The 10,232-nt window shown below is 37.8% G+C and overlaps 1 protein-coding gene across 1 annotated transcript; it reads left to right on the top strand.

Moving 5' to 3' along the window:
* Positions 1–2,116: 2,116 nt before the first annotated feature.
* Positions 2,117–7,513, top strand: LOC148160288 (neuron navigator 2-like). Its single transcript, XM_088004641.1, has 4 exons — positions 2,117–2,140; positions 3,233–3,305; positions 3,969–4,212; positions 7,357–7,513. The coding sequence occupies exons 1-4, from the start codon at positions 2,117–2,119 to the stop codon at positions 7,511–7,513; spliced, it is 498 nt and encodes a 165-aa protein (XP_087860767.1).
* Positions 7,514–10,232: the final 2,719 nt, after the last annotated feature.

Here is a 10,232-nt window from a genome sequence, read left to right as displayed (position 1 = left end):
CTTGTTTGGAGGTATTTTCAGATAAGGAGGTTTTATTCTGGATTTTCTAGATTTGACAGCCACAGTTTGCAGCATTTTCAGCACAGAGCGCGTTTCCTCATAGGCTGAAGAATAATTAATAGATTTTTTTTCTATAAAATAATGACATTAAGGATTTTTTTTGTGGTTTTGGGAAGGTTTTTTGTTTCTGAGTTTGTAGTCTCAGAAAGTGTTACTTATACTTTAACCAGTGGTTTAGTTAAAAAGATTGATGATTCAGAGGAACTTTGGCATTTTAATATGGTTTCATTATGGCTGGTTTTAACTTCTCATGTTCTGAAAATCAGGAACAAACAGCTGTGGAAAAAGTATTAATCTCAGAATTTAGATGTTTTTCTCAGAATGTTTGATTTAATCTCAGAATTTTCCAATTTTTCTCAGAAATTTGACTGTCATATCAGAATTGTGATGTTTTTATCTGGATTTTGACATTTTTTCCAGAATTCTGACATTAATCTCAGAAGTTTGATGATTTTCTCAGAATGTTTGATTTAATCTCAGAATTCTGATATCAAACCTCAGAAATCTGAGATTGAAGTCAGAAACCTTTTTTTTCAGTTAAATCCTCCTTAGTTCTTATCATCTTCAGATGTGGACTCTGAAATCTGAGCCACTTAAATACGAGTTTTGCTGCAGATTTGGACCCCCTTTGCTGTGTGTGCATTTCTTATTCTTGGAGGTTTTAAATAGCGCGAGGTTTCAGTGTTTGGCCCCCCAGAGAGGCGTGGCTGGGTACATCTCAGCAGGACAGGCCTGGCATTTATGACGAGACTCTCTGAAGGTGACTGCTATTCAGACTGCAGCTACAACAGAGAAAGTGGCAGGGAGAGTAGTTCAGTCACCAAAGTGAGGTTTCAGATTCAGGGTATTAAAGAAAGACTTGGTTAGAGCGGTGTTTCAAAGATGGTTATTTTTGGGGAGGTTGTGGTATTCAAAGAAGGCCATAGTCCCCATTCTTGCCCTACTTGTACGCTGCGTCGTGTCATCTAGAAGGACAGCATATGTCCGCTATACTGACAGCTGTTTCTCAGATCAGAGATCACAGATATGTTAGCAGGGGAGTTTGACCTGTTCATACGCCAAAATAGCACAGAAAGGCTTTGGAGGTTTAATTTAACACGAGTTAAATGAAAAGATGTTTAATGACAGTCACATAGGACTGGACAAATATATATATATATATATATATATATATATATATATATATATATATATATATATATATATATATATATACGTATATATATATCAATAGGCAGAATGGCTTTAGTCACTCAACCTCCCATGGCCACTGAGCTGGGTTGGTGAAATCAACTAACTCACTCACTCTCTGGTTACCTAGCAACAACATTCTGGATAAGAAGCAGTCCCACCCCCCCAAACTTTGGTTACCTAGCAACAACATTCTGGAGAAGGAGCAGCCCCCCCCTCCTCCCCACTTCGGTTACCTAGCAACAACATTCTGGATAAGAAGCAGTCCCACCCCCCCAAACTTTGGTTACCTAGCAACAACATTCTGGATAAGAAGCAGTCCCACCCCCCCAAACTTGCAACAACATTCTGGATAAGAAGCAGCCCCCCCCTCCCCACTTCGGTTACCTAGCAACAACATTCTGGATAAGAAGCAGTCCCACCCCCCCAAACTTTGGTTACCTAGCAACAACATTCTGGATAAGAAGCAGACCCCCCTCCCCACTTCGGTTACCTAGCAACAACCTTTGAGTAACTTGCTCAGTAACAGTTTAACAGTTAAGTGCCTCATAACTGCTTAAAAATTAAAAAAATATCAATGTGGAGTGAAAACTGTGGATAGATCAGGAAATGTCAGTCCACCAGTTTGGCAGTATGTCAGATATTTAAACAAACAAACAAAAGAAATTAACAATTATCAATATCTAATTATATGAAACACATATCGTCGAGCCCCAGGTTCACAGAAAAGCAGATGTTTCACAAACAACATTGCAACTTTTAATCAACGAAGCCTTTTTTTAAACACCGGAACTGGAAGACATTTTAAATATCCAAAACAAAGTCTGTAAGCAAAATAGTTTAAAAAAATGGTCCTGTTGAGACCATGACTTTGGTCATCCAGTTTTTGGTAGAAAGAGAGAGAAAACTTGTAAATCATGCAAATGGAATTAAAAAGAAATGTTTTAATTGATATATTTCTTATAGACTGGCCTAGTACTGGTGCTTGTCATCCAAACGTTTTGCTTCATATTGTAGTGAACAAGAAGGACCAACATCAAAACAGAATTGAGCTTTAGTTTGGTTTATGCCCTGTCATTGAATTTATTTATTTAAAAATTCACATGGTGGAAAATGTAAAAATCCGTTTTGGTTTGAGCTTCTCACCTCCCAGCTGGAGGCAGGAGAATCTGTAGGTCAGGCTATATTTAGCTGCTGCACATTAGGTGTAATCATGTCATTAATCGCTGAATGAATGGTACCCAACTGCTTTTTGCCCACACCCAGCGGAGTTAATGTGTAGTTTTATATGCGTTTTACTTTTTATATCCTCTGAGGATTTCTTTTTCCATGTGTAAGTGTTCCAGGTTTTCCCAACTCTCAGATATTCTTCTCCTTTTTCAGGTTTCTGTGAGTTTGTGTCTGTTTGTGAAGCCGGTTCTGTCATGTTCTGCTCATCTGAGAGTCTCACATCAGGCCGGCGTGTTTAATGTAACATGAGAAAGGAGTGTTTTACGCCATATTGATATCTTTTGTGCGTCACCCTTTGTGTTTACTCATCGCCTACAACCTTTGGTCATTCCCATTTAATGACTTGTTTTATGTGGTTTACTTTATAATCATGTGACCCGGTCATCAGATTCTGGGCATAATGGGTCAGACGATCCCATAACAAAGCCAGTCTGCCTATCAAATCCTCCTGTTGTCCAATGGCAGCTCAGCAGGTTGCCAGGGGCGTCGTCATAGCAACTGAGCTGCAATGGAGGGGTTGTTTTAGTATAGGACTGCTGACACATGTATGTTTGGTTTGTTTCACCGATGTAATCAAAATGAGTCTTTATTCGCCACGAAACACAGAATTTAAACAACCGTTGCACCTAAAAGATCTCCATTACCAAACATGCGTTTTAACAGATTTAGTTTAAATAATCATGTTGTGGAATTATGTAGAATGTAAATATGGAGTCTGTGTTGACTTGCTCCTGTGTCTTTTCCTCTCCAGATTGAGAACATTGATGCTTGTTTGAGTTTCCTGGCAGCTAAAGGAGTCAACATCCAGGGTCTGTCTGCAGAAGGTGAGCTGGACTGATGCATGACCCTGAATGGTTTTTATCTACTAATTCAACACGTCACATGTTCTGCTTTCCCTGAAACGGAGTCTGGGGTGCTCCAAGGTGCAATCCTGGGATCCCTCTCATTCTAGATGCTCCCACTGGGTTGTAACAGGAAATAAGATTAGCTATCATATCTGTGCAGATGATACTCAGCTCTACATTACAATGTCACCAGGTGACTCTGGTGAAATCATGCTGAAAAGATGCTTAGAACAAATCAAACAGAAACAAAACTGAAGTTATTACCTTTGGACCTAAAGAGGAACAATCCAGTCAGTTATTACAGCCTGAAACCGGCGATCAGGCCTGAAATTTGGGTGTAGTGATGAACTCTGACATGAATCTTCAGAGACACATAAAGACAGTTACAAAGTTGGCCTTCTGTCACCTGAAGAATATTTCCAGGGTTCAGATCCAAGCAAGATCTTGAGAAACTCATCAATGCGTTGATCTTTAGTCAAACATTGGAACAATGACCAACATATTTAACATGACAAAATGTAATGTCTGTTATCAGTTTTCACAACTGTTGACTGAAGTTTTTTCATGTTTCCACAGTGTAAAGTGCCTTTAACTGCTGAAATGTGCTACATAAATGATCTGGATTCTCTGTCTGACCCTCAGAGATTCGTAATGGGAATCTGAAGGCGATCCTCGGCCTCTTCTTCAGCTTGTCCCGCTACAAACAGCAGCAGCAGCAGGCTCAGCGGCAGAACTCGCAGCCCAACCTCGCGCCGGCGGCCCAAACCCAGAACACACACCCGTCCCTGAGCCAGCAGAGCAGCGCTCCGGCACAGCTCAGCCACTCTCCGTATGGGACGCCCGCCCTCACAGCACAGAAAGCAGCACAGGCCGAGATGCAGTCCAGGTGAGCCCGGTTCGCCAGATCAGCGCAGATTAAAGCTGCAGTGTGCAACTTAACTTAAAAAAAGTATTTTACACATTTGTTAAAACTGTCACCTTGTTGTGACTGGAAAGATAATCTCGAAATGCACCAAAAACAACCAATCAGAGCCAGGAGGCGGGGCTTAATGCTGTCAATCATCCTCATGAACGCACTAATGGTGGAAAACAACTTACAGCCACAGAAAATCTGCCGTCGTTGGTGGATATGCTTAGCTCTGTCATGATTACAAAACAATAAATTGTCCCAGAAGTTGTCGCGATAAATGATAATATTGTTTTGAGATTATTTTCAAATAATATAACAATAATGGAATAATAGAGTAATAATAATCCAAGGACACATTCTCAAAGTTCAGTAAACTTTATACTCTAATAACATTTAACACTGGAACTGGAAGACAGCTTAAATATCCAGAACAAATAAACAAAACAATAAAAACAAGTCAAACAAATTATGAAGTTTCTGTAAACAAAATTGTCCTTCAAAATAAGAGCTAGTTGAGACCAAAACATCAGACTGAAGATTTTTATGAGCTAGTTTTGAAGGACAATTCAAAACTAGAATTGTCCTTTAATGAGAGAAAAGAGAAAAACAATAAATCATACAAATGTAAGTCGTTGATATAGTTTTAATTTATCATATAATTAATTGATATATTGCTTAATGCAAAACGCCAAGCTATGCTAACTAACATTAGCATAGCCTGTCATGAATGCTGAGCTTCATAGCAGCTCAGCATTCAATCATCTGATTGGTTGTTTCTAGTTACCACTGGGAGAAGACAAATTATCTGTAAATTGTCTCGACAAATTGACAGTTTCAACAAATAAGTAAAAAAATATTTTTATAAAACTGACATACTGCAGCTTTAACAGGAGACATGAGTGGATGAAATGTTCTGCTTCACTTTCTTCAATCCATCATTTTGACATTTCTATCTTCTTGCTCACATTTCATACCATTTAAATTTCTAAACATGGCTTCTCTCCCGTCCTCCTCCACATCTCCCGTCTCTTTTCTTCTTCTCCTCCTCCAGGGATGCTTGTCAGAGTAAACTTCTCAAGTTTTCCATTGGTCAGAAAAAGAGCTCTAGGTCAGCTTCACTTGCTCTCCTGATTTCCTGCCCTTTCCTTCACCTCACCAACACTTTTACCTGGAATTACACTGCAAAAACACAAAGTCTACCAAGTTTCTGTCTAGTTGTTGGTGTGAACATCGTCGTACACTTGAACTAAGACTAAAGTAACTTTTTAGCAAGATATGTTAACTTGTTTTAAGTAGGTAATTCCTTTAAATTCATGGAAAAGTATTGGCTCCACTGGCAGATTATTTCACTTATTACATTTTTCATCAATATTAAGCAATTATTGACATAAAAAGCTCACATTTCTTGCTGAAAAGTTGCTTAAAAGTTAGTTTTGCCTTATTTCAAGTGGACTACAATATTTTCACTAAAAATACTTGGTAGAATTGCATGTTTTTACAGTGTAGAATGCTAGAAATTGCCTCCAATCAGAGATAACTTATTTTTTCAACTATTATGAAGTTCCTATTGCTTCTTTGTCTGTGATTAAGGGCAATTTCTACTACAAGCACCATCAATAATGCATGAGTGATGGTGCTCCGCAGATAGAAACTAAAGCTCCTGGCTCCACTTTCAGAGGGTTCTTGTCTGTTTCTGGCATCACGCCTCATTTGGCCAGTCTGCTAAATGGGCTGTAAAAGACCTTTAGATAACCCTTAAGTAAGTAAGTGTGTGTGGGTTGGTTTTCTTGACAAGAACGTCCCCCTCTCCGCTATATAATGTGACATTAATAATTAACACAGAACCTGCAGCAAGGATTGTGCGTTTGAAGTGATGCGTGACAGAAACTTGCCTTTGTTCTGTTTCGTTTGGTTTTGTTGAAGTTTTGTCAGATTCTCAGCATGAATTTTGGTCTAATGTAACAACTTTCCCTTTTAAACTGAATGTAAGATCTGGTTTTGCATGCAGCCCATCCCAAAATGTGATTTGCTGCACCTGCTTCCTGTCGTCACAACGGCCCCTAACATGTGGTTCAATGTCTCCATCTTCTGGTGAACCTGTGTAACTACAACGTGAAGATATTACTGTTAGATTACCTGATTATTGCAATGTATTTATGTGTATTTTAGTATTCAAAAGGTGTGTTAAAGGTAATAAAGTATTAAAGTATATTGTTTTCATTAGCAGTTACAGTGAATATGTTTGTTAAAATTTGTTTAGACATAAAATGCTGTTTTTATCAGATGCAATACTATGTAATGTCAGCAAAGTGCAGTGACAGTCTTTAATTAGCCATGTTTCTAGTAGCATAGCCAGTGTGTTTTGTCAAAAACAGAAACATTTTGCACTTTTCCTATTTGAATAATATTTCTGCTATTTTATGGAGGAAATCTTCTAAAAAAAAAGAAAGAAAGAAAAAGGAAACCTGGAAGTTTCAGAGTTTGAAAAGTTTAAAATTTGCTGAATTTTTTTTTTAATTTTGAGATTAATCCGAAAAATTTTCTAGAAAAAAGTAGAAAACTTTTGACTTTTCAAACTTAGAAATTTCCACGTTTTATCTAGAAAATATCTGATATTAATCTTATTTTACTCATTTTATCCACCTGTCTGTAGTAGCCGTAATACTCCATCATATGAAATGGTGTGGACTTTATTAATAATTTAAAACGTTGCAGTCTAGGTGAAATAATCTGTCTGGTGGAATAAATTAATGAGCTGCACAGTTGGGAAAAGCTTCAAATATAAAATGTTTGATTGTTGATCAGATCCAGATGTTTTTACTCAAAGTATTAAATATTTGCATTAGCATGTCGAAACAAAACCATTTTTCTCTTTGTTGTTTGACTGTTGCATAAAACAAGATATAACAGATATATTTTTAGGAGACTTTTATAAGAATTAGAAATGTACAGCAGCTCTTGCTGACCTTCCTAATCTGGTTCTTATCTGTTCTGTGTGAAAAAGTCCTTTTCTGAGTTTAATCAGATGTTCACACATTTAAACTTCCCTCGTGAAAGCTCAAATGTCTTTACTCCCCTCCTCCATTGTTTTTTTGTTTTTCTTTCTGATCTGTTCATCAGACTTCCTGGCCCGACAACACGGGTGTCCACTGCTGGCGGTGACGTCCCTGCCAGAGGCTCGGTCAGCGCTGCTGGAAACCGGCGCAGTCAGGGCTGCAGCGACAAGACCAAAGCAAGTTTACATCCCAACAAAGGTGAGAAACTTCATAAACGGTGACAGAGGTACCTCCACCTGCGGTTTAAATTCTACCAGAAAGACCCTTAAACAATTTCCACTTAACATATCTTTGTTGGAGGAAGTTCTACCTAGAGTTTCATCTTATATTTTAACAAAAACCACAAAAGGATTGGTTATCATATTTTTTTTTATTTATTCTTAATTCCAGTAATGCTTAAAAAAAACTGACCTTGTTGTTGGAATTGCTAGTTTTACTGTTTAATCGATTGTCCAATGAAATCATCAATACCTTTAAAAATATGCTTAAATGAAATTACAATTTGCAGTTTAATTATGTAAATCGCTCTTTCTATGTGACTGGTTTAGGAAATTTCAACCTTATTTCTAACCTAATGCTTTCTGGATACTGAAACTATCTGTGTGTGTCTGTCAAAGAAAAAGAAATCATGTGGCAAAATAATGCCAAATATTTTTTTTTTAGCAAAAAACATGAATTATATGCTTTTTTCAATAACTCATGAGGCCTAAAATAGATTAGCGTTGACATGAGTCATCTTTAAAACTGTTCAAAATGTTCTGAAGAAGCACGTAAAACCAGAAATATCAAGAGCCCCAAACACAGAACCCTGAGGTACGCCAAAATGAAAATGGTTTAAATGTGTAACTCTGATATCCATGGTGAAACTTGTGACTGAGACCAGTAGGAGGCTTGGTCAGTCATCATAGCTTCTTGTTATGCACCCTGAAAGACATGCATGTAATGCCAGATATTATTTAGCAACAAGCATGTGAGAAATGTTTTTTTTCCATAACTCATGAAGAGATCAGCATCGACATGAGTCATCTTTAAAACTGTCCAAAATGTGCGCAAGTGGCATGTAAAACCAGAAATAACAAGGGCCCCAAATGCAGAACCCTGAGGTACGCCAAAATGAAAACGGTCTAAGGAAGCCCTATAATTTGAAGCAGCTGCACAGAAGGAATGATCGGAACGATATGGAGAAAACCACGGTGAGGCAGAGCGCGATACGGCGGCCCAGTACCTCGACCTGATGTGGCGGTCAGCGTATCAAAGGCTGGGGTTCGGTCCAGCATAAGGACAGAACATTCTGTGTCGCTCCGCACCACATCATTCGCAATTCTGAGAATAGCTGATGACTTTTACCCAACCCTGATTGAAATTTATGCTGTTTTTACTCAGAGATGCGGTGCAAACGAAGAACGGCTCCCCAAAAACACTTCAGCCGTTATCAGTCTGCTGCAGCCGGCTGAAAGTGTTTATTTTATTAGAAGCAGCACTCAGTTTTGGTCGAATTGTTAAGCCAGGAAAGAAAAGCAAGAGGATCCTCTTAAAACTAGAGTGCAAACATGTTAATGTTCTCCTACAGCTCCTCTGAATCCTCTAAGCACAGGAAACGACTTACATAAAACTATAAATTTGATATCGCAGCGTAAGTTTTCTCTCTACGGTGTGTTTGCATTACAGGCTTAATTTTTTTACAACCTGTTTCTGGTATTTGGCAGCAGATTTAGCATAAATGGTGCTTGAAGCGACCGTTCAGTGGACCCGACCTTTATATAGACTTTGTTAGTGTCCGACGTCTAAACTCGTTACCCAGAATTACAGGGAGTTTTGACCGCCCAGAGAGAGGTGGGAGAGAGAGATGTCATTGTGTTAAACAGTGCCAGGCTAACACTGCAAAAACACAAAATCTTACCATTTTTTCTGTAGTTTCTAGTGCAAATATATTAATATATTTCAAATAAGACAAACCTAACTTTTCAGTAAGATGTAGGAGCTTGTTTTAAGTCATTAATATTGATGAAAAGTAATAGTTGAACTGGCAGATTTTCTCTTTCAACAAGACATTTTTTACATAAGTGAAATAATCTGACTGTATATCTAGTACTTTTTAATTAATATTACAGAGTCATTTACTTAAATCAAGCTCCTATATCTTCCTAAAAAGTTAATTTGTAAGTTAATTTTGTCTTGTTTCTAGAAAATTACAAAGTACCATCTACTTAACAACCCTGAACAAGAATAAAACACTGAGAAGCAACATTTAGATTTATATCGAACAAATATAGAACTCCACCCAGAACAACTGGACCCAACATTTAGTTTTATGCCTCACTAGTCTTACCAAACACAGAAAACCAACATTTAGTTTTATCAGAACATGAAACCCCTACTAGTTTCTATACTATGGACTAAGCATTTTTATTATCATTATTATTAAACATGGGGAACCAATATGTAGTTTTATACTTTTACTTTGTCTTTCTTTTGGTTTGTTGTTTTGTTTGTCTCTCCTTCTAATTCAGTAAAGAACTTTGAACTGCCATGCTGCTGAAAATGTGCTTTAAAAATAAAATTACCTTGAGCTTGATTGACAACGCTAAGACCCGCCCCCCTGCCTGTGATTGGTTGTTTTTGGTCGGGAGTGCTGTATGTCATCATCAGCTCAGGGATTGATCTTTTCACAGATTATCTGCCTCATATAACAACATGGTGCCAGTTTTAACAAATATATAAAAAACATCTTGAACATCTTTATAAAAGTTACATACTGCAGCTTTAATTGATTATTTGCTGTTAAATAAGTCTGTCTTAGTTTAGACCCAGAAAGAAAGAGTCCCTTTGTTCACACTGAGTAAAGTGAAGCTGTTTTAAGGTTTCCCATTATGCTGCATAAAGGTGGCTTCTGTGCATAAAAGCAGCAGTTAACGGTGTCGGCTGCATGCAGGCGGACTG

Source organism: Poecilia mexicana, unplaced genomic scaffold (assembly GCF_051168715.1).
Source record: "Poecilia mexicana isolate PSO_F unplaced genomic scaffold, ASM5116871v1 scaffold_3, whole genome shotgun sequence".
Lineage (NCBI taxonomy): Eukaryota > Metazoa > Chordata > Actinopteri > Cyprinodontiformes > Poeciliidae > Poecilia > Poecilia mexicana.
The sequence above is the reverse complement of the archived record's forward strand: the minus strand, read 5'-3'. Positions and strand labels throughout refer to the sequence as shown.